The 26,867-nt window shown below is 41.5% G+C and overlaps 1 protein-coding gene and 1 pseudogene across 2 annotated transcripts in view; both read right to left on the bottom strand.

Annotated features, from left to right (window-relative positions):
- Positions 1-220: 220 nt before the first annotated feature.
- LOC117047697 lies at positions 221-334 on the bottom strand (annotated as a pseudogene).
- A 5,632-nt stretch (positions 335-5,966) lies between these two features.
- BICC1 (BicC family RNA binding protein 1) overlaps positions 5,967-26,867 on the bottom strand; it is a 115,693-nt gene continuing 94,792 nt past the window's right edge. Inside the window, exons 12-21 of one of the 2 annotated variants that reach the window (XM_033148841.1) lie at positions 26,121-26,317; positions 23,915-24,056; positions 22,720-22,876; positions 21,526-21,685; positions 17,371-17,410; positions 16,217-16,371; positions 13,110-13,266; positions 12,339-12,499; positions 9,221-9,320; positions 5,967-8,739 (exon numbers count right to left, since the gene is read on the bottom strand). In XM_033148841.1, coding sequence (XP_033004732.1) covers positions 8,609-8,739; positions 9,221-9,320; positions 12,339-12,499; positions 13,110-13,266; positions 16,217-16,371; positions 17,371-17,410; positions 21,526-21,685; positions 22,720-22,876; positions 23,915-24,056; positions 26,121-26,317 — 1,400 coding nt within the window. In that variant the 3' untranslated portion in view covers positions 5,967-8,608. Of the gene's footprint in view, positions 8,740-9,220; positions 9,321-12,338; positions 12,500-13,109; positions 13,267-16,216; positions 16,372-17,370; positions 17,411-21,525; positions 21,686-22,719; positions 22,877-23,914; positions 24,057-26,120; positions 26,318-26,867 lie in introns of those variants that run through there. The other variant, XM_033148842.1, reaches the window with a different exon arrangement.

The following is a 26,867-nucleotide window of genomic DNA, read 5'->3' as shown; positions in this document are numbered from 1 at the left end:
AAGGAAGAAGGGGAGCTACTAAGAGTGGCAGGGTTTGGCACAGCAGGCACCTGCTCTGGAATTGCTTGAGCACCCATATTTGTTATTTGTTTGCCCATTTTTAATGCCACTCTTCTTCCAAGGAGCTCAAGGCAGGTTGCATAGCTCCCCTGCCCCAATTGTTTCTGCACAATCACCCTGTGACAAATAAGTCGCCTTAAGGGAGAGAGAATGACTGGAACCAAGGCCACCCAGATGAAGGGAAAATGCAACGCACAAACAAATGCAAGATCTCCTTCAAACATCAAGATGGCGGATACTACACTTGATCTTAGCCAAAAGGCCGAGAAGCGAAGTGGGAGTGCATGTGGAAGTGGGAGTGCATGTTCATGAGAGCAGGCTGCACTTCCAAGGATGAGCCCCAGCTCCTATTTTCCAGGGAGACAGGAAAGTCACAACATACAATGGAAAGTGACTTCGTCGCTGGAAACAAAGAGCTTGGTATAAAATGTCTTCTACACGCCAAGGACAGACCCCAGCTCAAACTCAGCACCTGTGTTTGAGAACAGGAAGGATGTAAAAGAAAACACGATGTGATCTAGTGTGCTCGAAGCTGGAGACAATGAACCCAATGGAATGAAAGTTTGTATGAATGTTTAGGACAATGTACATCACTTCATGTTAATCCTCAGCTTGAAACTCTGCACCCGTTATCCAAAGGGCAAGGAGCAAATGAGGCCTCTGAAGCTCTTTACTAGTACAAAACAGTTTCATTCGATTATTTTCCTTCTTTTCCATCTGTGAGTTTCTTGGAGGTTGCAACAGCCCTTGGCGCACACGGAGCAATTTCCATCACAATTTATTCAAGCTCTGCCTAAATATCGCCTGGGACCGTTTAACATCTCTGCCAAGGCAGTGTTTTCAGGCCCCGGTTATGAGAAAACGGACTGCTAACACAGCGAACTCCGCAGAGTAACGCTAAAAAGCTCCACATCTTAAGTTGTGAAATTGTTTCAGTTCCTGAAACCAAAAGCATGTTTGAAATATATGCAGTTTGACCATGAGGTATTCGGGAAATAACAGTTCTATAAATTATTCACATTGGGTGTAGCCTTTCCCAGGGCTGTTGGAAAGAGTTACTTTGAAGCTTCGGCAAGGGATGGTATTTTGAAACATGGAATTGTGCTCTGAAGATCTACCAAATGCCATCCCATCATTTAAAAGCATGATCTTACATTGCAATGTATCTCTCATCTCCCCCATGCACCCCTACTTGAAAATGGGCATGTGATTGGTGCTGGTACCTAAACGTAAAGCAGAATTGTGTCCGGAATGTATTTTTCCAAATTTTATTCTAAAATTTCAGAGTTATCGCATCCAAAAAAAAACTGCCCTTCTTCCAAATTGAAGCCAACAATTAAACCAAGGACCTCAGTATATCTGGACAAAAAGCTTTAAGCTGCAATTTCGTGACTGTTCCTTGAGGGTGCTGGAAAAAGCAATGTCGTTGTTTGTGAATGATCCTGAAATGTGTAGATAAATTTGAATGGCCACAGATCTTTCTTGTTATGGCTGTATGGTAAAAATGACATGAAACGTGGAATTGCAGTAGAAGAAACCAGCAACCCCAGTTTGGAAAAGAAGCCATTATCAGCCGGTCCCAAACCAAAGCTCAGTCTCAGTTTGCAATGGCTGGCTCCAGTACCAGCTCTCCTTGCCTTTCCCCCCCATTGTCAGTCCTCTGTTCTCCCAAAGTCTCCCCTGGTGAGCAGAGACAAAATGACAGAGCTGGCTCATGTGACGGCCTTTGTCAGCTGCTTCAGCCTCATCAGTAAGACCTCCTTCCACCTGGATGCTTCTGAGAACATTTAAGACCTCCTGGCATTTTTCTGTTTCCATAATGTAACTTTGATAAGCATATACAAATCACAACAGCCTGGCAGTGATTTATGTGTTTTTGTTTACCTTTTACTTCGTGTTTTGAACTCTTGGTAAGCACATAATATTTCCTTGCCTCCAAAAACTTCCCATTAACTTCATCTAGGGTGTGTGTATAGTGGGGAGACATTCGAAGCCCTGCTATTAAGGCAGAGATGGAGAACATGTGGTCCCCCCAGACATTGCTGGACTACAACTCCCATCATCCCTGACCACAATGGCTGGGAATGTTGGGAGTTACCGGTAGTTCCTCATCCTGTATTAAGCTTTGCAGTAAAGATCCTAATGGAAGCCCCATCGCTGTGGGATGCAAGAATGGACTCAGGGTGAGGCTTTTTGAAGAGTTCCTTCCAAGCCTTCCAAGCCTTCATTTCTTAGCAAAAAGAGCAACAATTCCACAATATCCATTTCACTACTCTTCCACAAGATTTCACTACTCTTGCTTTTAGCATAATATCACCTCTGAAGTGTTCTGCCATCCCTTGCTACAGCTGTAATTTATTTCTAGTCTATTCCCAATTTCGACCTCCTTGTTCTTCTATACCCACCCTGTGAGGCCCATTCTTCATTATATTTTCTTTCAACGAAGTTCCTTTTTTAGTTTTCATGTTGCCTGCAGCACCTTTGGGGCAACTACCACTGATAACTTTTAAAGAGCTTCACTGCACCTTGGCATTTCCCTTTTACCTATGCATTTTGCTCTCCACAGAACATTATCTGTTAACTGCTGAAATCCACCATCGTGATGCGAGTCCCCTTTGTTCCTGTACTGTCAAGTTCCTTCCTCCTCAGAGAGCAAGTGCTACTGACATTCACAATTCTATGCTGTTCTGAAGCTACCTCAGAAAAAGCAGCTTGAGAAGTCGACAAAATGAAGACAGGTTCACTCACAAACCTATGTGCACTTCCTTATTCTACATTGCAGGTTTTATGTCCCCTTTTTAATCCAACTTTTCAGGAATTTAAATTTATTTCTATAAATCTTTTCTGGTTAGTACTCTAATTTACAAGATGGTCAGCAACAGTTGGCAAATTGGTTATATAGTTCCACTAGGCAGGATGCAAGGACACCCCTTTCAACTTATTTCCAGAGTTTGCTTTGATGTTTGAACATATAGTATACACTTGTTAGGATTCTCAAAGCCTAAACATTATGCAGAAAGCTCCAAGCAGTTCAGCTTAAAAAATAGCTGCACAAAACCATCCTTGCCAAGGGAGAGAAAGCTAATCAGCAAGAGGGCCAAGAATATCCAAAGCAGATTATCTCACATGCAACGTTGGAAAATACTGGTGTTTCATAAAAATGCATCAATGCAAATGTGCACAAATCAGGACACCCTGATTTCTCAAGAGAGCCAAAACATTTCTCTAGCAATAATTCCTAAGCAAGAGGCCACAGAGTGAGCTCCATAAGACAATGGAAAGTGTGTGTTAAGAAGACTCTGTACATACTGCAGGCTTGAAGTCTCCAAGTGGGAAGACAGAAGCATCAGCTCTAAGCTGAGATAGTTGTTACAGAATGTATTAGCTTCACTGGATACAGTATTTTCTTTATAATGCAGTACTTCTCAAAGGCTGATTTATCTCCAGTGCTGTGGGAGCGTCTTCCTCTTAATGCAGCCTTAGCCTATTCCAGAAATGTACGTGTGAAGACTCCATATGGGTAAAATCAATGACGTGACTGAAAAGACAGATAGTGTCAGAGGTTGCCCGGCTCCTCGCAAGGAGAGGGTGAGGAGAGGTCCTACTCGGGAGGAGAGCCGGGGCAAAGGTATTCCTTGTGAGGAGCGAGGGGAGAGAGATCCTCCTCTCAAGGAGGAGGGGGGCAGGAGGACTACTCAAGAGGAAGGGCTGGTTGGAGGTCCTGCTCAGGAGGAGGGCAGGGAAAGAAGTCCTCCTCGGGAGGAGGACTGGGAGAGCAGCTCTTTGCAAGAGGAGGGCTCTCTAAGTTACAGGGAACCTCGGCCGCTTCTGTTGATGGACTCCTCCTCCTCCTCTAGCCTTTCGCCTGAGCTCTCTCCAAGGGAGGAGGAGCTGCAGAGGCTTGGAGACTCTGGGCAAAGACCCAGCACCGCCAGCCAGAGAGGATCTGAGGGAGAACTGCCACTTCCAGCGCCAGCACAGCATCAGGGGGTCAGGAGGCACCGCAGACGTCGTTTTAGGGTGCCGAGACTTTGGTGTTGGGCGGGAAACCAGAGAGGGGCACTTCTGGATTCTGCAAGTGACTGAGCGGTCATGTTTTGAACTAGCTCTACACTGTAAAATAGTAATGCACAATAAATAGTCTTAGCAACTGAAGGCTCTGTCGTTACTCATGAGCAACACTTGGGAAAACCCTGACAGATAGTATGGGGTAAAACCATGCAAATTAGCCTGGCCAATGTGGTTCTACCAAAGTACAGCATACCATTGTGGTAAAATGAAAACTGACCGTTAAGAGGGATACATATACAGTGTCATAAGGAGACTGTCTTATAATGCTTTTATTGCAAGCTGCAGCTCTTGCCATCCCATGACTGCAGAAGGGGGACTGGGCTGGAAGACACAAGGAGAGGATCCATCACAACTACAGAAAGACACAAGGACAAATGTGGAGAACTCTATGTGCGACTACGGTTTCCTATGCATTTTATTTAGGGAAAATGTTTATGTTGCATAATAAAAACCTGCTTGAGATAAGCATGGGCAGGTATGCCCACAGTGTTTTTCTCTGGCTAAAATGACCTCAAAATGCATTGGAAAGAATGACTGCTGGGACAGCGGTCTTCTTTTAACTTCAGGAGAGCTGGGCAGATGTTGCTCCACTGAGAGGAGCCAGACACATTTCTGCATCTCCCCCATCTTCCCATCAGATCAGATAGCACTATTTGCAGGGATGAGGATGCCCTGTCTCATCCAGTCCACACAAACAAGATGCTTTAAGTGGCATCAGTTGTTTGCTGGTGCACACAGCTGACAACTAACTGTTGCAAGGACCAAGGTTTAAAGGGCAGCATGGTCTGCAAAACTGTATTTCTACTTTGAAGTTGTCCAGAACTGTAATGACAAGTCCCCTTGAACTTGGGTATTACCAGTAATTGAGTTTAAAGCCTTCTCTCAGTTAAATGAGAGGTAATCTTCACATTCAGGAAAACAAACAAACATGTGGTACAACCTTCTGGGAACCATACTGTTTCAGAAGCCCACCCTCCTTAATGCAAGACAAGGCATGTTCACTGAATTTCCAGCTTCCATCAGAAAAGTCTCTAGCCTTTTTCCTTGTGGAAATAACAAGAAAAACCATGCAAGCGCTTTTTTTTTAAAAAAAAAAATCAATTGCTCAGCAAGAAACAAGTGGCTGCAAATCACTGGGTACACATAAACTTCCATTTTAATTTGATTAAAAACAATATTTTTATTCAATATCTCTAAACATCAAACGTAATGTTATAAACAGACTTGGCTGTTTCGCATCATGCTCATATCAAAGCATCCATAGACCCACTCCCTCAGCATAAAACCTCTGGTTATGGCCCTTAGTAGTGGATATTAAACTTGGAATGCTTCCCCATTTCAAAGGTTGCCTACTGAAAGTTAGCACACTGGGTCTGAGACTAGTTTGAACTCTGCTCCCATGGCAACGGAATAATTAACAGGGGGGATAGGGTGCGTTTGGACCATGCAATCCCACGAACAGCACTTTGAAGCACTGCGTTCTTAGTGTGTACCACACACAGTTTCTGAACATATAGATTGCACCCGTAAAGGCCAGTAACTCATGGGCAATCTGCATTTGTAACCTTTTCTTGTCAACTGTAAAGAAAAAGAAGGGTGAAGTGACTATTACTCACATGATGGGTCCCTTCACTTCAGAAGCATGATCAGCATTCTTTAGTAACTGTGCCTGTTAACAATACTCAGTTTAGGTTAGTCCTCACAGGGCCTAGCATTATAGAGAAGATAACAAGCATGTATTTGCTCTGACTCTGGGAGCAACCATTCCATGTTAAGAGAACACGAAATAACCTCTGGAATAAATCTGTGTAAAAGACGACAGACTACATTTCATAGGCAGTGTAACAAGGGGATTATATAAATTTATTCTTTCATGTAACATTTGATTAGTTTGGAAAATTCCCATTTTTGAACGTTTAATTCCATCTTTCATTTATTTATTCTTTAAAAAAAATCACTAAAAAGGACCCCTTCCCTCCCAAAATACAATCTGTATCTGCTCTATATTTACAGATAACTGGTCGCTATAAAGGCACAAAATTTAAAACTAACGTTTCAATATCTTTTTGTGCATAATACAATATTGACAATACTGAACATTGCATTGCCATATATCCCTTTTGTGGAATCAAAAGGAGTGAGAAAGTTGTTCTTCCAGTGTGGAGTTTGTGTTTGTGTGTGTGTTGGGTGTGAGTGTGCAGCCCTATTGTTCTTATATCTGGAAAAATCTTCACTTCAGCATAGACCACAGCAGCTTAATTGCATCTTCCAGGTATAATACTGTCATAACACACATGGCATTTAAGTACAAACTGGAAAAAAATATGCACAGATCTGTGGGGGAAGAATGCCTAAAAAGGCGAGTGGTGGGAGGGTGCAATGGCAGCCGAAAGAGACTGGCAGATAGGTGCTCATCCCAGTCTGAATTAACTCTGGCACAGATTAAACCAAGTTATTTTTAAATTTTGGTAAAATCATTTCCATGGACAAGCCGAATTCCTGAACTACTAAGTGCTTAATTCTACACATGAGGAGACTCATACCAAAGGGCATATTCATGATTAAGAAGATAGTTTCTTTTCAGTATCAGGATCTCTATATTACAGTGTGAAAAGGAGTTTGTTAAGTTTTGAGGCAGGACTAGCTGATTTCCAGGATAATACATAAGGCAACACACAGAAAAAGGCAACTACAGTTGAACACGCACTAATCTGGCCCGTGCTTTTTCGAACACTGGAGAAAGATCAGCAGCTATTTGAGTTGCAGTGAGAGGCTGATTTGCTGTATAGCCATCACTGGATATGGTTAGAACGAATGCCGGTGGGTAGCAGATTAACTGCATTATCTACCATTAAAGGTTTCCTTTATGTGTGTTTGTGTGTTTTTCTTCGCCGTAGAAAATAATTATCCACAGAAAGTGTCAAAACTATTTCTCACCCCTGTTTTGCATATATAAAAAAACCAGCTACGGTAATTGGTTAAATCTAATGCCTTCGTTAAGAGTGGTTTGCAACCACCTTAAAGGGTTTGTACATTGTACATAAATAAGAAATTACAGTACAAGTAAGTTCACAATTTTTTCTATGGGAATGTTTTTCTTCATTCGATAAATTCATGTTTGGAAACATCGTACTGCATCGCCGAGAGGCACTTCATCCTATCCTTCACTTCATAAATTTGTACCTAGTCATTTGCAAAAAGACAGAAATAGTATAACCAGATTTCTTGACCTTTCACAGTATAAGAACACAACTGTTAGCTCTATCCATGCACAACACAGACTCTTTCTGGTGACAGTCAGTATGGATTTTTGGAAATAGCTCATCTTAAAACTCCATAGCTGACAATCACAAACTTAAATCAACCAATAAAACAGATGTCATTGCAGCTATTTGATTTATGTTGATCTATTGCTGAATGAAGAGTCAATGTAAGCAATATTCTTGAAATAAATGCAACAGCGCTGTCTTGTCAAATGAAATTAATGCTCTCCTTAAACGAACAATTGCCCAGAGTTCTGGCATGATGAATTGCCTTCCATCCTCTACCAAAAACTTTTTTAGGAGATCCGTTTAATTTCTTATGCACTGTAAAGTGTACAGATTCTAAAAAAATAAGACGTTTCCTATAAATAAAGTGTCCTTTAGTGGCAGTATATACTAAAATAGTCCTTTGCTTTGAGACGACCATTAAAATCAGTTTTAGCATTACAGGCAGCAGCTAAATAGGGATAACTGATGGCAATAAGGTTCATTTTGGTCTTTCATTGCATCTTTTACAGTGCACAAGCTTAACTGTAAGGATTCTTCGAATGCCTCCCAAAAGCGAAAAGAAGGTTGAGTCCAACGCTAAGAGACCCGATTGTTGACGACTTCTCTACAGTTGTTTAAGGCAGGGGAAATAACCAAAATTTGATTTGCTAGTATGATTTATGGCAAAAGAATTTCATCTAATGTGGGAACATACCTGGCAAATGTTGATAAGTGCCAATACAATATTTTTTCCCATGGAAATTAAAGAGGAAAACAATAAAATTTCCACAGGACAAGCAATCAGAACACGTAAAGTGCAGAAAGACCTCAATTAATCATTAAGCAGTACCAGAAATACCTTCTTGATAAAAACCACATGCTATGCCCCTCTGGCATCCCAGCCCTTCACTCTCCATTCAAATAAGTAAAAAAAAAAATTCAGTGCATACAATATAGTTATTATAAGTAATAAAATACTAAACAAAGAACCCTATATTATCATTATTGCAAATTCTGTCCAATCTACATGAGTAAAACATAATCCACATTTGGTGTTCAGAAAGAGACAAGTGTTCTCTTCCTTTTTTTGGCACAGGTATTTGTGCAGAAGGCTTTGGTCCTTGGTACCTAAATTCCCAAAGTGCAGGGGGTTGTGTGCAGTGATGGCTGTCCACAGGATTGCCATGTCCATTTGTGCAGTCAGCTGTGAGAGCCTCAACTTACTGCTACCAGCGGCCGCTCACACTAGCAATGTCCGAATGAAACTGACGCGGCAGTCTTCCACTAGCGCCGCCTTCCAGGAACGAGGCACGGACATTGGAGGGGTCAAACAGTTTTCTTCGGTTTTTATTCAGTTCTGCGCATACGAGGGGCAGGGAAGAAAATAAAAGGGCTCATTAAAAAAAGCAGCAGCTAAATAGGGATAAATTTTTTTTTAAAGTTTGTTTGGTAATCAAATGCAGATTAAATCCATGCATGAAATGTATTCTTGAGATGTAACAACTCAAGCAAGCAAGGGAGACAGGAAAAACAAAGGGCTCTTATATGAAGAAAAAGAAGAAGAAGAAGAAGAAGAAGAAGAAGAAGAAGAAGAGTAGTTTGGATTTGATATCCCGCTTTTCACTACCCGAAGGAGTCTCAAAGCGGCTAACATTCTCCTTTCCCTTCCTCCCCCACAACAAACACTCTGTGCGGTGAGTGGGGCTGAGAGACTTCAAAGAAGTGTGACTATCCCAAGGTCACCCAGCAGCTGCATGTGGAGGAGAGGAGACGCGAACCCGGTTCCCCAGGGTTCTTACCGCTCTTAACCACTACACCACACTGGCATTTTTGTTTACCTGAAATTGCAAGCAGCATTTTCCTTCGTGCACCAAAAGTAGTAATTCCGAGCTCTTTCAGATCCTGATCTGTGAGAGTGAGGAACGTCTGAAGATCAATCTGGAGAAAATACAAAATGTATACCCTAGTAATTCAAGATACAGAAGTCTCATAGTAAAGATTCAAAATGCATACTAAAGGGACTGCTATAGATAACTTCCCCGAAGAACTTTATTTTTTATCATCCAAAGAGAAAACTGAGCAAGAACAGCACAGGGTAACAGCTATGCCTACTCAGAAATTAACCCCATCAAGTCCAATAGCACTCACTCCTAGGTAATTACACATATATATAGAAAGTATGATTTACAACCATGAAGAAGAAAAGATTATAGAAATGCCCCATTGCCAACGTTTTTCTTCATAGAGAAGCAGGTGTAAAGGGTGCTTTAATACATACCCATAGTGCCCAAGCACTGTTTGTGTGCAATAACCACTACGCAAGTGGATCAGTTTCTGTTTACGTCTAGTGCAGGGAACCAAACATGGTGTGCTCCAGATGTTGTGGGTCACAGCTCCCATCATTCCTGATCATTGACCATATTGGCTATGGCCGATAGGAGTGGTGGTGCAAAACATCTGGAAGGAACCACATGGGCTACCCTATGTTCCAGCATAATGGGAGCAACCACAGAGGAGATGGGAACAGTACTATTAGAAGCGTGTGTAAGTAAAGACCTCAATGATGAGAAACGGGCTAAGATCTGAACAGATGTAGCTGGGTAAGGAAACACTCTGTCTCAATTCAAACCTACCTGCTGATCAGCAATGGTGCTGCTGGACTGGATGGATTTGTCCATCCAATTTCATAGGGTCCTTACAGAAATTTCCTTTAATGCAATGCCAAATCTTTAAGATGGCAATGTATCTGTGCCTGATTTCTGTAGCTAAATAATGCAGTGTCTGTTTTACAGGAGTTTCCATGCAAGCTTTAAATGAACTCTTGCTCAATTCTAGTTTGTTAATGTGAGTGTGAAATCTCCACTTACCAAAATTCTGTCTTACATGCATTACAAATGCCTGTCCCAGAAAAAACAAACAAAACAAAACAATGGCCTGGTTCACACGGCACAGTAAGTCAGTGTACAACTTACAGTGTCCATGTGAACATGCTGGCTCCTGGAGAGGAACAGGCATCCTCTTTGCTTCTCGGTGGGCTTCTTTGATTAGTGCAGCACAGTAGCTTGGCTTAGTGTGTTGCCTGGGATCAGGGTTAAGACTTCTCCTCTTTAACCAGGATTTGTAAATCAAGCTTTGTCCTGTGGTTACAGGTAGCAGTTAATAATGTGAATCCCTAACCATGAGTCCAGTTTCCGAAATGCCAAGTTAGCTGTTGTGCTGCACCAAGCTAAAAAGCCTGTGTATTCTCAAAGGCGTGTGAATTTCATAATTTTCAGATGGTAAGCCATCAGATCTATACCACCAGATGGCATGCCTCTTTGCAAGAGTCTACTACAAAAATAAGAAAGAAGGCCAGTAACAATACTGAGTGGATGAGGGCAGGCTGGTAGACAGATGGCACAATCATATTCTAGTTTAACAAGCCAGGAGATGCTCAAGATTTGGATGCTCACATGCAGTCCCTTGGCTCCTGCTTCACTTCTTTTGTGTGAGTGGGAAAACAAGTCAGAAACACACAGTTAACCATAGTTTATCATGTGCAGACTGAGAACTGTGGTTAATGGATTCCAAACAAGCCAGAATCATATGTCAAGTTTAAGTCACGGTTTCACATCCAGGCTTCTATGGAAGCCACTGACCACAGTTTCTCAGTTTGCATGTAACAGGAAGCTATGGTTAACTGTAGCTTCCTAGTTTGTTTCCTTGCTTTCACGAAGGGAGTGGAGGGGCAAAGCATGAGCAAAGCAGCTCACAAATATCCCGGTTTTAGTAAGGCAGAATTTAGTATATGAGTGTGGCCAATATACCTGAGCTGAAGACGGCCCACTCTTTTTGCAACTCAGTATGTCAGATGACAATCCCCACAGGATTAGGTACTGCCACTCCAGGGTACACTTGATAACATCATAGTTTCTGAGTACAATTCAAAGTGTTGGTGCTGACCTTTAAAGCCCTAAACACCCTCAGCCCTGTATACCTGAAGGAGCACCGAGGGCCTTCTGGAGGTTCCTTCACTGTGAGAAGTGAAGCTACTGGGAACCAGGCAGAGGGGCTTCCTCGGTAGTGGCACCCACCCTGTGAACACCCTCCCATCAGATGTCAAGGAGATGAGTAACTACATAACCTTTAGAAGTCATCTGAAGGCAGTCCAGTATAGGGAAGCTTTTTAAGGTTTGATGTTTTATTATGTTGTTATATATGTGTTGGAAGCCACCCAGAGTGGCTGGGACACAAATAAATCATCACCATCATCAATATATCCTTCCTTTCCTTTCAAAGGAGACCAGTGTCTTTGCCGAGGTTTTGTGTAAGCCATGCCACAAAATACCAGATTTGTGTCCAGGCAATCAAAGTTTTGCTCCAATGAAAGCTGAATTCTGTGCCTTGTTCAAACTATTCACAGGGATAAAAGATTACATTTTTCAATAACCATCACTGATAGCCAGCATGGTCAGTGTTCCAGGATCATGAGACCTATAGCCCAACATGTTAGCTACCCATGTATCATGTTATCATGGTAGCTACCCTCCATGCTTTAGTATGTTGAGCTGGGAAGCAGGCAGCACTATGCTGCAGAAGAGGCAAAGAAAGGCCTAATGACAACAGGCAGGGCCAGAGGCTCTCTTGTTTCTTATGTAGATGTGTCACAAGCCACTGACGCATGGTGTCACTCATGGAGCACTCATACAGCAAGCTGGATGCCAATGCACTACAGAGCATGCGTCCACATATGCTTGCAAACACTGGAAACCAGAGTTGCTTCTCTCAGCACAGCGCTTTGAAAACACTTGAGGTTTTGAGCTAGCTATTCCTACATTCAAGGAATGAATATGTGGTCTTCATAGAATAGTAAATGAAAGCGCAGCAGATGGTAGCAATTGAGCGATTTAGTTTGGAAAGTAATCAAAACACTCTAGCAGGAACAACAACAAAAAAATGCCTTTTCCAGACACTGACCTCTTGTTGCTGGAATATGTCTGTGTATTTGCCCAAACCCAGTTTGCTGAACAGCTCAGGCAGGTCAGATCCCTTAAATAGGCTGTTCAAGTTACAGCCATTGCTTCCTGTCAGCGAAGAGATGCAGTCCATGTAATTGCTGCTGCTGAGATAATGTTCAGCTGGAAGTTCAGAGAGGAAGTACCTTTGAGTTTCCAAACAGTTTGCATTTCACTTTTTAAAAGATATCCCACTGAACTACTTAAACTGTGCATAAGCCGCTGTGACAGGTAGACTTTAAACCCCAGCCCACCCAAAGGCAAATGATCAAGCCGTAATATTTTCACTGAAGTGCTATGAAAGAAAGTCAAAGATTGAAACTACATGTGGGGCTGCTCCTGAATATGGCAGCCTTGAGTTTACCCCCCTCCCACCCTTTGATTTGTGTGCTTCAACTTACACAGCATCCTAAATGTTGTGACACTGAGCATTTGGTCATGTTAGCAGCAGCAACCAATTAATTATGTGGTGTTGGAAATATGGCAACACTCAATATGGTGACATCAGGGCATGAAGTTGATTCACACATTACAGAGTCAAAGGAACCTGTCCCAACCGCCACACACCCAGTTTCTAACTCTGTCCTAGGATTTTAATACTTGCAATTAACAGGCTGAACTAAATAGCCAACTTTGCCTCCAGTAGACTCGGGACAAAATTTTAGCCAAGCCAACAATAGTGCATGACAAAAGTCATGCTCAAGTTTAAAAAAATAAAACAGAAAATCATTACTTGATTTGTTTTGTTTCCTTTTAGGGCTGCCAATGGAAGAAACAAAGTCGCCAGGGGCTGCTGGGCCAATGCCATTGTGATCTCTCCAGTTATCAGAGTCGCTACCACTTCCTAGATGTTCCCGGCTGTTGGATCGCGAGAGAGACATTGATGAACCCTGCAAGAAAGGTAAGAAGGAATAAGCATAACCTGAAAACTGGGGGAAGGCTCCTTATAAACCTTAAAGAATGGTCACCCTGAAATGACTTTTTTTCTTTTCTTTTACAGGAGAGCACCCTTGTAGGGGAGCCACCCCAGGAAGGTGAACATGTGGAATAGGCAGAGATAAAGAGAGGAGGAGGAGAAAAAAGAGAAAACAGAGCACACACCCTTTCTTGTTTAATCCCATTTCTCACTAGAGGAACAGAATGACATATTTCTCTACATTTCCAAGTTCTAAAAAAAATAAAAAATTCCACTATACAGAATTATTCTACATCAAGGAGAAGTGTAAACTATCAACCTCTGAAAGGTGATAGATGAGCATTTCTTGACACCCAGGCCTGAAGGGGTGCAGTTCAGCAAGGACTGCACTAGGATATATTGCTGAGTACTTACTTTGGGCTCTAGGGTCTTATTAAATACAAAAAAGCTTGCAACCAACAGGATTCTGTACTCACCGGCATATATGGAGGACACACTACCTTACTCGGCTCAGGACCTCAATACCTTAAGGACCATCTCTCCCCATACAAACTGATCTGGACCCTGTGTGCCCTTCTCTATGTCCCACCTCCCTGAGAGCTTTGGAGGGTGACAACACAAGAACAGGTCTTTTTTGTTGCGGCTCCCCATCTGTGGAATGCTCTCCCCAGAGAGGCTTGCCTGGCACCTTCATTACATGTCTTTAGGCGCCAGGTGAAAACATCCCTCTTTACCCAAGCCTTCAGCCATGGTTGGTTAAATGTGTGGGTGGGTGGGTGCAGGTCCAAGGGGCTGTTGTTATGATGATTTTATTATCATGCTGTGTGTTATTTTTTGTTATTATGCTGCATAAATTATGTTCTTTATGTTGCACACTGCCCTGGGATCTTTGGCTAAAGGGTGGTATATATACCGAATAAATAAAAAAAGCAACAATAGTTATGCAATAAGCCAAGGTTGTGCCACCTAGTCATTCATTTTGGCAGTAGCTAATTACTGAAACACACACCAATCACCGACATGGTTGTAATATGTTTGGCACCCTTTTCAACTCTACCCTTCCTTTTTATTGGGCTTGCTCTCATTTTTTGTAAGAGACATCTCAATAACTTTGGTTTTAGGGAAAGAAAACTCACGACCCATGTCACAAGTAAACCTGTGAAGCTCTTTTTAAAAATGAGAATGGCACCATCCTAATGCAACAGTGCCTTCACAGGGTCAGTCTTTAAGCATGACCTGGAATGCTCCTCACCATACTGAGATTGTCATGTGACCCACTGGAGACTTTGTGACCACACCCACACGTTCCCAGAGTTAAGTCCTGGCTAACCATTTTGGAATCAATGATGTAAGGTACCGTGACAGAAGTGCTTTCTAATACCAATGGAAGTTCTGAAAACAGCCCAGTATAAGCAGGAAAACAAAGGGATCCATGGTTTTTATTTTGCCCACATGTCTCAAGCAAAGCAAAACAATGAGCGGCGGAGTCTCTGAAGAAATAGTTTACAGAGCAAGGAACCCAGGCTGTGGTTTGCTTCTGGGCTACAGCCAAGTGACTCAGAGACAGAAAACATTTTTAGTCTCCTAATAAACTCCTGTGAAAAAGGGAGACAAGTAAAATGGCTGGAAGATAATGTGAAACACACTAGACAACATTTATCTGCTAAAAGTATATACGAGGAACAGCGTGCGCCAAACTAAACCTGTTCCTAAGGAAAATCCATTTTTATCAATTACATCCTATTCATAAGATATGAAGATGGTTCACAAAAATGCCTTTATCTCATTTAATGCAGTGTTTTGACTTTGCAAAAGAGAAAGCAGAGTTTCTGCCATGGATGTTTTCTACCTATCAGTTAGACATCTGAACAGTAGACTTTCCACCCTGCCACTGTTAATGCTGTCATGGGGGAATCCTTCGCACCCCACTCCCCAGAAAATTCAAATGGCAGCAAAACCCATATACATTTGGCGTTGGTAAAGATCTGGCATTATATCTAAAGAGATGCTCCTTTATAAAGTTGAGTGTTTTGCAGTGTTTGCACAATGGAAATTTGCTGTAGGAGGAGCACAATGCAGAAGACCTTGAAATGTTGAGCAGGGGAGCTGCATGGCTACTCTTTCTTTCTCAACACTCCTTGTCAACCAAGTGTACCACAGCTCTGCTACCAGGAAGCCACAGTAGATCATGACACTACAATCCCCTCTCCTTCATCTAGAAGCCACTGCAAAATGATTCCCTGTGGGAATCTGCATTGCACTTGCCACGTAACTTAACCTCGTGGCATGAACCATGTCCATGCTGGGATCCAGTTGCCAACAGGCAGAATCTCTCTCTTTCTCTCCCCACCCCCCCGGCTTTTTCCACTTCAGAATTCATAGGCCTTGAACCTTCAGTAATTATCTCATGTGTCTTATTGTGAAAGCCACAAAGACAAGTTTTAAGTCGTTGTGAAGCCTGCAATTAGTTGCGGCTGCATTCAAGAAAACAGGCCATTATGATTATTCATTCGAGCTAGATATAAAAATACTTTTGCTTTGCAGACACTTGTACAAAAAAAAAAACCCACAGGTGATCACCACCAACTACACTGGGGCATCTGCCACAGAGCTACAGCCTTGGATTGATCCTGTGTGACTATTTTTACTCTTTTAACATCCACAGGACCACATTTCTCTAGTTTTTTGATTGATGTACAGACTATGCTGAACCCAAAAAAAATTAAAACCCCCCAAAATTAACAGAGACTCCATAAATCAATGAAGAGTTAAACCTAGAGAAGTCAAAGAACATGCCGCGTTGCACCTTCTTAAGATCTTGGAGCTTCAAATTTGCTGCAAATCGGTACATATGTTCAAAGTTCAGGTGAGTGGCCCCAGTTTCTTGCACACATAGTAAAACTCATACTTGCAGTTTTGCATACCTCATAAGTTGTTGACATGGATGGTTTATATGACACATGGTTAGCTCTTCTCAATTCCTTGATTGTTTCGGCTGGCATTGATTTGGAGAAGCCAAGTCCGCTCCAGGTGTTTGTCGGTGTCCTCACCTCCGTAACAACTGGCTTCTTTAACATAGCTTAAAGAAAATAAAAGACAGCATACCCATAAGCATGAACCCTGTATGCTTTTGGATAAAAATGGCGTCTTTCAGCCAAAATGATAGCTCATAGAAACCCACAAAACCCCCACATATACTGAGTTGGTGTGATTACCACCAATCTTATAGGGGCTTACGATTCTGTATGTGTGAGGAGAAACCATGGAGCTCCAATTAACACATACAAGGTAAGTATCTTAGATATAATAATGTGTGCTGTGGGCATTTGCACATAACATGCATGCATATCTCATTCCTTATAGAGAAGTTCTGGCATATATGCCAGAAGAAAGAGGAAGGCTATTTGGAAAAGAGAACTGGAGAACTGAGATGAGTCCCAAGATGATGGAACACTGTGTTGCAGATCCCACTTGCCAATGACTTCTGTGATCCTTCCACATATATTTTACATGGGGATTAGCCAATGTGCATATTAATGTATGCACGCAGCACCCATGCCAACTGCGGTCACTTATGCTTAGAAATATGGGAGGCACTGAATCCCCAACACTTCCCTTGTGTTTACAGGATGTGCAGCCAGCAGGCAATCCCCTCCCTCCGAGTTGCTGTAAAAAGGGGACACATGCTAAGCATGATTCTACAAGAGGAAAATGGTGCAGTGGCAGACGAGGCCTGTGTTTCTTGAAAACAAAGTTCCCAATGAAACACGAGTGTGTCATCCTTTCCAACCACCTGCCCCAAGACAAGTTTATTATGGACGAAGAAGTTTCAAGTTTAAAGTGTTCTCCCACACTGTAACAGTAGATCCAGAGTTTTTATACACAGAGAAGTTTGGATTGCAAAACATGTTGTCTACGATACAGCTTCTCAATCTGAGCAACCAACCCAGCCAAATCTCAGGGCAGCAGGGGACAGTTCCTTTTTTTAAAAAAAAAGGAGGGGAGGGAAGCATGAACCCTTTCATTGCTCAGCTACCAAGCAGATATATATGCTGCAAGTCACAGTTGTCCCACATACCTTTGGTTGCTAATAGCTTCTTCTGTTCATAGTCAAATGCCTAAAAATGAAACACACAGAAGGCAGCTTAATCACTGCTCTCACTAAATGTCATGCCAGTACTCTGCTCTCCAAGCCACAAAGATTTTGATCACGGTCCATAAGTTTGTCTAGGGGGAACACTAAGCACTGAACAACAATGTGCCAGCAAGTCCAATTAACATTTGATATACTTAAATCTTTCACTTAAAGCCAGCTAATTAGGGCTGTAAATAGCTTTGTAGTTATTCCTATTATATAAAATTTATTAAATTTTTCAAAACACACAATAAAAAACTACACAACAGCATAACTACACTACAAAAAAGAAACCTAAAAAACAAAACAAAGAAAAATAAAAACAATCAAAAAACAATACAATGCATAAAAGACAAAAACAAAATTTTTCTAACTTTTATATTCTTGTTTCTAATCTTATTATAGAACTTCCCCCGCTCCCTTATCTGCGTTCTTAGTAAATCTATTTTAGCAGTTTCTTAACCGATGTAATTAACAGTCATAATAATGCTTATTAGTTAACCTTTGTTGTCTCTATCTCAAATTCTTAAAAGTAACACATCAATAGCAACATCTTGTTTAATCATATTATAATATCTTCTTCTACTATTCACTCTTTCCTTCTTATATCCTAATATCTAACATTCTATAGCTTATGCCTATATTTCAGCTGCTTGCACTCAAACAACCAGTCTTTCACGATATTTCAGATAGTCCTTAAATTTCTTCCAGTCTTCTTGCACCACCTCCTCCCTCTGGTCACGTAGCTTCCCGGTCAGCTCTGCGAGTTCCATATAGTCTATTGTCTTTATTTGCCATTCCTCTACAGTCGGTAACTCCTCACTCTTCCAGTATTTCGCGATTAGGATTCTTGCGGCCGTTGTGGCATACATAAAGAACACTTTATCTTTTCTATGTATCTCATGGTTGGAGATGCCCAATAGGAAGGCCTCTGGTCTTTTAGAAAATGTGTATTTAAACACTCTTTTCAACTCGTTGTATATCTTCTCCCAGAAGTCCTTAACCTTTGGGCACGTCCACCACATGTGATAGAAGGTACCTTCTACTTTCTTACATTTCCAACATTCATTAGTCAATCCATGATACATCTTAGCTAATTTAACTGGTGTCAAATACCATCTGTAAATCATCTTCATTATGTTTTCTTTTAACAAATTACATGCAGTAAATTTTATACCTTCCCTCCACAATCTTTCCCAATCTGAAAACAAAATATTATGTCCCACATCCTTTGCCCAATCAATCATTGCGGATTTTACCAGTTCATCTTTCGTATACCACTCCAACAACAAATTATACATCCTGGAGAGATTTTTGGAATTTGTGTCCAAAAGTTCTGTTTCCAACTTAGATTTTTCTACCTGAAAGCCAACTTTCTTATCTATTTTAAAGACTTCATTTACTTGATAATATTGCAGCCAATCATACACCCCTTCCTTTACTTGGTCATAGCTTTTTAACTTAAAGCTTTGACCTTCTTGTTGTAATATATCTGCATATTTCAACCATTTCGCAGGCATGTTGGGTCTTTTATGAGCCTTCGCCTCAACTGGAGAAATCCAGTTAGGGGTCTTTCTCTCCAATAAGTCTTTATTACGCAGCCAAACCTGATACAAGGCATTTCTAATTATATGATTTTTAAATGCCTTATGAGCCTTTACTTTGTCGTACCACAGGTAAGCGTGCCATCCAAACACATTATCATGTCCTTCCAAATCCAACAGATCTGTATTTTCCAGCTTAAACCAGTCCTTTAGCCAACAAAAGGCAGCTGCTTCAAAGTACAACCGCAAGTCCGGTAAGGAAAAACCCCCTCTCTCTTTAGAGTCAATAAGAATCTTGTATTTAATTCTCGGTTTTTTCCCTTGCCAAATAAATTTCGATAAATCCTTTTGCCATTTCCTAAAACAGTCTAACTTATCTATAATAGGTATGACTTGAAACAGGAACAACATCCTTGGTAATACGTTCATTTTGATGGCCGCTATTCTGCCCATGAGGGATAACTTTAACCTAGTCCATATTTCCAGGTCCTTTTTTATCTCCTGCCATAATTTTTCATAATTGTCCTTGAACAGGTTTATATTTTTTGGAGTCAGATTAACCCCCAGATATTTGACCTTTTTAACAAAGTTCAATCCAGTCAGGTCTTGTAATCTTTGAATCTGCGATGGTGACATATTTTTTGTCAACACTTTAGTTTTGGCTTTATTCAATTTAAATCCTGCTACTCTTCCAAAGTTTTCAATTGTCTCCAACACTCTGGTCACACTGCTTTCTGGTTCTTGTAGAGATAACACCAAATCATCTGCGAAGGCTTTAAGTTTATACTCCTTTTCTCCCACCCTTATTCCTTTTATCGTATTGTCCAATCTAATCATATTCAAAAGAACTTCCAGGACCGTGATAAATAGCAGTGGGGAGACCGGGCACCCCTGTCTCGTTCCTTTTTCAATTCTAATCTCTTTGGATATTACACTGTTGATTATTATTTTAGCCTTTTGTTCTGTGTAAATAGCATTGATGCCATTTAGAAATCTTGGACCAACTCCCATCTTTTCCAAGTTTTTCTTCATAAAACACCAAGAGATATTATCAAAGGCCTTCTCTGCATCAATGAAAATAAGTAGAGCATCTGTATTTATCTTTTTTTCAAGTCTTTCCAATATATCCACAATATTTCTTGTATTGCTACTGATGTGTCTTCCAGGTAAAAAACCTGCTTGATCCTTGTGGATATAATCTTTCAGTACTCCTTTCAGTCTAGAGGCCATCACATTTGCAAATATTTTATAGTCCACGTTTAAGAGTGAGATTGGTCGATAACTTTTCATTTGGGTGCCATCTGAATCTGGTTTTAAAATTAGTGTAATATACGCCTCCTTCCATGAGTCGGGTGCCCTGTCTCCCTCCAATATTCCATTACAAACATCTTTCAAAGGCTGGATCAACCAATCCTTTAACACTTTGTAATATTTTGCTGTAAGTCCATCAGGTCCTGGGGCCTTTCCAATCTGCATATTACTAATTGCCTCTTCCAATTCGAAGCTTTGTAGTTATTCCTAAACCTTCACCCAATCTACTATTTTCAAACACAGCCTCTTTTTCCAAGGTATTCAGAGTTTAGTCCAAGGTATTCAGCATTTGGTTCTCTGATCTAAAAAAATTGCTTCTTCACCATGTGATCACTGCTGCAGGAGTGCTGAAAAACCTCTGCATACTGAGTTTTGCTTTGGTCACCAAGTTACCACAGTGTGAGCTCTAACCCCCTTGGGGTAGATTGGCTGCCTGCTTTTTTCCTGCCATATTCATAATGGGACACCTTTTTGCAATTATGGACCAGGCATATATAGACTGGCACATGCAGAATCCTTCTTAGGGTGGAATTGTAATCGTGTGCATTTTAAGAAGAAGAAGAAGAAGAAGAAGAAGAAGAAGAAGAAGAAGAGTTTGGATTTGATATCCCGCTTTTCACTACCCGAAGGAGTCTCAAAGCGGCTAACATTCTCCTTTCCCTTCCTCCCCCACAACAAACACTCTGTGAGGTGAGTTACAGGTGGGTAGCCGTGTTGGTCTGCCATAGTCAAAACAAAATCGAAAATTCTTTCTAGTAGCACCTTAGAGACCAACTGAGTTTGTTCCTGGTATGAGCTTTCGTGTGCATGCACACTTCTTCAGATACCAAATGCACACGAAAGCTCATACCAGGAACAAACTCAGTTGGTCTCTAAGGTGCTACTAGAAAGAATTTTCGATTTTGTTTTGTCTGTGAGGTGAGTGAGGCTGAGAGACTTCAGAGAAGCGTGACTAGCCCAAGGTCACCCAGCAGCTGCATGTGGAGGAGCGGAGACGCGAACCCGGTTCACCAGATTACAAGTCTGCTGCTCTTAACCACTATACCACACTGGTTCTCTCTCTCTCTCTCTCTCTCTCTCTCTCTCTCTCTCTCACACACACACACACACACACACACACACACACACACACAGAGAGAGAGAGAGAGAGAAGGGCTGAAGGAGCCAGAGTAACTGGAGTCCAGATCTGGCCACTTCCTGGTTCTCACCATAATTCAGGCTTAAGCTACCACATGCTCAGTACCTGCATATTCACATATGACGACTGTGGGGCAAGGCGTGCTCTTTCAGAATTCTGCTGGGCTGCCCTCTCAGCTGCCCGTTCACTTCCAGGAGCCTTTTTATCAGCCACTGGGTTCTCTGAACCACTCAGCTCGGAATCTGAAAGCAGCCTCTCTGTGGTGCTGTAAAGAGAGGGGTTTTCTTTTAGGGAGCAGGACTTGCTTTTAAAGTGCACAGAGATCTCAACAGCATTTGTTTTGTTCTTCAGTTAAAGCAACAGGAAAAGAAAACATTTTTGAAGGACAAGGCAGATTAGGTACTCATCTTTAAGCACTGGAATGCAAATAACAACTTTGTACAGAATTTAAAGCTTGCTTTTTCAGAGGTGACACAGCAAGCAGTCTGCTAATGTTGGCTTTAGCTTCCACGGCCACCGGTATTATTTGCATTAACTTCCCAAAAAAACTCAACTGAAAGTGTGAATAAGAGAGTTTGGCTCACTCGTTTCCCAAGAGAGCATCTTTGGAGGTATGTAGATCTAAGAGTGCATGAATGTGTTCCCTGTGGCCCATGTGGCTGCACACAGAACAAGGATTAGTGGGAAAGGCTATTTAAGTGTGGGCTGACTTATTGGTGTGTACTGATCTGGTCACATTGCTCCCTACTTTTAAGCAGAGGGGGGAATATAACCCACATCCAATTGAGAAGTTGCAACTACATCACTATGACAGCATTAAAAAGCCTGCCTTATATTAACACATACAAGTTACTGAACAGTTGTCTTGAGGAAAGTATGCCCTGAACCCCACACATTTCTTCTGGAGAGCTAGTGTGGTGGGTACGAGACTGACATGTAAATCACAAAATTCCCTGCTTAAATCTCACCACTCGCTATGTAGCCATGCACAAGCCTTGTTTTCTCAGCCCCAGGGAACCTCTACTGCACTAGGGGGACGGTAACATAGAGAGACTCTCTGTTAAGTATTAGCATGCAGGTAGCACTTCAATTAAGCAAAAATCTTGAGAGTGAAATGTGTTTCATCAAGAGATCACCATGTCCATATGAATTTCGAGAAGCTCTCTACTTCAGGGCAGAGCCTTAACTCCAGAGTTAGACTGTTATTAACGGCAGAGCTACCTGCCCTTCGCCAGGACATGTAAAATATGTTACTGCCTCCCAGTACTTTATACAGTCATATTTATGAATGTGACATACTGTAAGTGAGAGTTTTTGGTGCCTTGCAACAGTTCTACTGTTTGCCTCTTTGCACAGGATTGCTTGGAGGAACTCATCATTTGCTTGAGATCACTGGCATTTGCTGAATGTGAAGGACTTCTTGGCATGCCCACCTCCACAAAGGCATCATTGCAACCTATGAAGAACAAAGAGCAGTATATTATGTATCTGTCAGGGATGATTTAAAGATAGCACAAATCCCGTCACTATAGGAACTGCTTCGACAGCCACCAGGATCCTTCTATAGTACTGATTCCACTGAAGCTTTGTGCATTTCGATTTATTATGGAGGATATTTGCAGCTTTCCACGACAGCTTGCTTAAAAAAACTAGTTAAACACAGCCACTATGCACAGCAGAACTTTGCAATAAAAACACAAAGCATGGTCACATATCATTTGTATAGGGAAAGAATGGTTCACATTTTCTTGGTGCAGAATTTCTGTTACCAAACTTTTCAGCAAAGCACTACACAGAGACCTATAGCAGCCATATACACACTTGAAGGTGTAATATTAGAAGTTATGTGAACCATACTGCACCTCTATCATTCATCATACCATGAAACTAAGAAATTGAATTTTACAGTGCAATATAAAAACCTTGATTTGAGCAGTTTTACTGGACTGGCTCATATGTAATATAAAAACATGGTTTGCTGTTTGAAGTGAAAGCTGCCATGAATCTTGAGCTCATACATTCCCTTCTTTCCCATTTTGCCTGAGTTCAGGAAACTGCAGGTTAGAATAAACTGGGGACAGGAGATTTAAAACTCCTCCCTTTCCAACAAAGGGGAGGGAAAGCATGCAAGCCCAAGGCTCATTTCTATAACGAAGCATGGCCTCGTTTTATTCCAAGCCAAGCTACTGAGGAACTCATGTGTAAGATGAGTGACAATGGATTTATAGGCAACCCCTCGGCCAGCTATTTGAACTTGAGCATCTCTTCAATACTTAGCATGACGACGACTTGGGAATCCCGCTGAAACTGGGGGCTCCTTCTTAATTTCTTGCTATCTGCTTAGTCGCTTAGCTTGCCTTTTACTCAGCTGGTGTTTAGAATGATTCACCACCAATTAAAATACAAGCTTATCCCGAATCTCTCAGGAGAGGTAACCCTGCCCATCCGAGAGGATAAGTCAACCTGAGAAAGCACAACACTTATTTGATTATACCTTCGCCAGCATTTGCCTTGGTGGTCACTTGTTCGGAGGCACTATGACTGTTTGTCTGCCTGGATGGATCGCTGTGGTTTGGACCCAATACATTTTCACCGAGTGATGCAGCAGTTAGTGCAGTATATTTCATAGCTGAGGTCTGGAACAGTCGCAAGAATGTTTAGTCATAATCTTAAACTATAAAACATTTTATTGAAAAAGATCCACCGAGAACAACAACAAAAGAGCAGTGTATCACTTAAACATTTACACTAGCAAAAGTCCTTTGATGAATGGCTAGAAGGGGTGCCCATACAGAGCAGGGCCTGTCATGAAAGAGAAGACCGGGTGGAGATGAGAAAACTTAATGGCACGTTTCACACAACACAGAAAAGCAGCCGTAGTTCAAAACAAAACAAAACCCATGTGATTTAATGGGAATAAGCTGTGTGCTACTGCATGCTGCTGAAATCCTGGGTGCTGCACTCATCCCTCGCTGCTGCCGGGAAACAGGCCATGGTCTGGCTTATCGTGTCATCCAAACTTGGGTCATGGTTTCTTTCCCCCAAACAAACCACAAGCATTAAGCCAGGAACAAACCTTGGCTTCCAATTCATGTTTTGGAGAGAAATAAATGACGAGACCAGGTTCAGATGACACAACAAGCCAGAGCACGGCTTGATTCCCAGCAGGAGAGGAGCAAAGCACCCGTGATTTTGGCTGCATGCGCTAGAATGTTGTCCATTCACATTAAATCACAGTTTATTTTAATTATGGTTTAAAGTGAAATGCAAACCAGGACAATGTCAGGAACAGGGGATTTGGGCTTGCAAGCAGTGTCACAAGGGGCAGAACTTTAGTAACTCTCCTAGGAGGGAATGACAGTACAATATGCATACTCAAGGACACCACTAGAGTCATCCCCTGCTTAACCAGATGCCTTTCCCAGCAAACAGCACACCCACTCTTTCCCCAAGTTTAACTGAATGGAATATTTATGCCTGACCCTAATCCACAGAAGACTTTTGTCACACCCCATAGAAGCCATCCGCTGATGTACTCTTCCAATACTGTGAGTTCAGATTGTCACTGTTGAAAATTATCTTTGTTCCAAAGTGGTTGAACACAAAATTAGGTAGATTGCAGGCAGAAACAAACTTGAATGGGGGGATTAACTTTTCCCCCACCCAACAACTGCAGGCAAACAAGTCCAGGTTTTAAAACAATGAGCAGCACTAAATCTGAGTTTCAAAAATCAATGTTCAGATTTTAGATGTATTCCCTACAATTCGAGATACTGAAGATGCCAAGTAGGAAGGAAGCTGCAAGGGCAAAGTGACACCACTATTATACTCTGCAAAGCTTAGAAGCCAAACCTTTTCCTTAACACAAAAGCTCCGAAGTTTGGTTGATTGATTTCTATTGACATTAGTGAGACATTTAGCTGGCTTGAACTGATTTCAAATGGGTCTTAAAATACAACCAGCTCCATGGCTGCATCTGGATGCTATGTTAAACTATGGTTTAACAAGTGAAAAAGCCTTGGTCTCATATGCTCCCCTTTCTCTTCTCCTTTGGTACAGTAATGAGGAGATCGGAAGTGTTCAATTTCATTTAAATGCAACTCAGCTTTATGTCCAAATCTTGATAAACTGCGGTTAGTCTAAACTATTATTTATTGAAACAAGCCAACGTCAAACAATGGTTTATGAAGTTGACTAGTTTCAGCAAATCATCCTTATAACTAACCACAGTTTATCTGGGTTGGTACATGCAACTAAACTGTGTTTAAATAAAAATGAAACCTAAAGCTTCCAACCTCTTCCTGGCAGCTTCACTGTAGGAGAAGAGGCAGCACACAGACCCCCGACTTACTTTCAGCCTATAAATAGTAAAAAGGTGCCCACCTCAGATTTGTCCCACCTGTACAGAGGGAGATATATAAATTAATGTTTGGCCACAATCTCCACAATCTTTACTTCCTGTGTTACAGTTTATAACCATTAGGTTGACAAAGTGCCCTAATTAATCAAGGCAGGAGATTTTTATACTCCGCTTGCTGTTTTAATGTAAGATTTTAACATAAGGTTTATATTGTCTAAATGATAATTTACTTAGATGTATTTTCAGTATACATTGAGTGCATAATCCTAAGCATATTTACTTAGTTCAATAGGATACTCTCAATGAAGAATGCTTAGGATTGTAGCCTAAGTCAATTTACCTTTACATGACCATTTAGAGAAGCTGAGCTTTTCTTGTTTTCCGCTTGCATGCCATTAACATGAATATCGACAGGGGTCAAGCCAGGAGGGGGAGATGGCGTGTTCTGGCTATAGTTTGGCACTCCTGATAGAAGAATACTGGTCAAAGTGGCTTGGGCAGTAGATGGCATCATCAGGTGGGGAATAGCAGAGAAGCCTGAAAGAAAATGTAACAACTTCTAGATCAGTAACATTTCTCAATTGCATTCATGCACAAAATCTTAATTAAATAGAGCAGCTAATTACGGACAGCCAGGCAATTGCTCCAGTACAGCTTTATCTCAACTGCCGGCATCTCTCTATGGCACAGTCCTGCTACTTGAAATGTCAATGACTGAACCTGGAACATTCTGCAAAGGAAGTGCTCTATCCTAGGATACTCCACTGTAAAAAAAGGCCATTACAACGATGAGACTTAAGTTGATCACATCACTTTAATACTATAAACAAGAGCTTTCCAAACTGTGATGTGACACGTTAGTGCGTTGGCTGCAGTGTTTAGGTGCATTGTGCGAACGCTCCCCACGCTCCTTCTGGGGCTGGAAATGGGTTAGTTAGTTTAACCTCCGGTTTGCTAGCAAAACTGAATTACTATGTCGTGAAATGATGCATGTCTAAAAAGTGTGTCAACATGAAAAGTTGGGAAAGCTCTGCCATAAACCTTTGTGGAACTTGGGGATTCTTCATAATTCGGATCTCATGCTTCT

This window comes from Lacerta agilis, chromosome 5 (genome assembly GCF_009819535.1).
Source record: "Lacerta agilis isolate rLacAgi1 chromosome 5, rLacAgi1.pri, whole genome shotgun sequence".
In the NCBI taxonomy this organism is placed as follows: domain Eukaryota; kingdom Metazoa; phylum Chordata; class Lepidosauria; order Squamata; family Lacertidae; genus Lacerta; species Lacerta agilis.
Note: the sequence above shows the minus strand (reverse complement) of the source record. Positions and strands in the feature narration are given on the sequence as shown.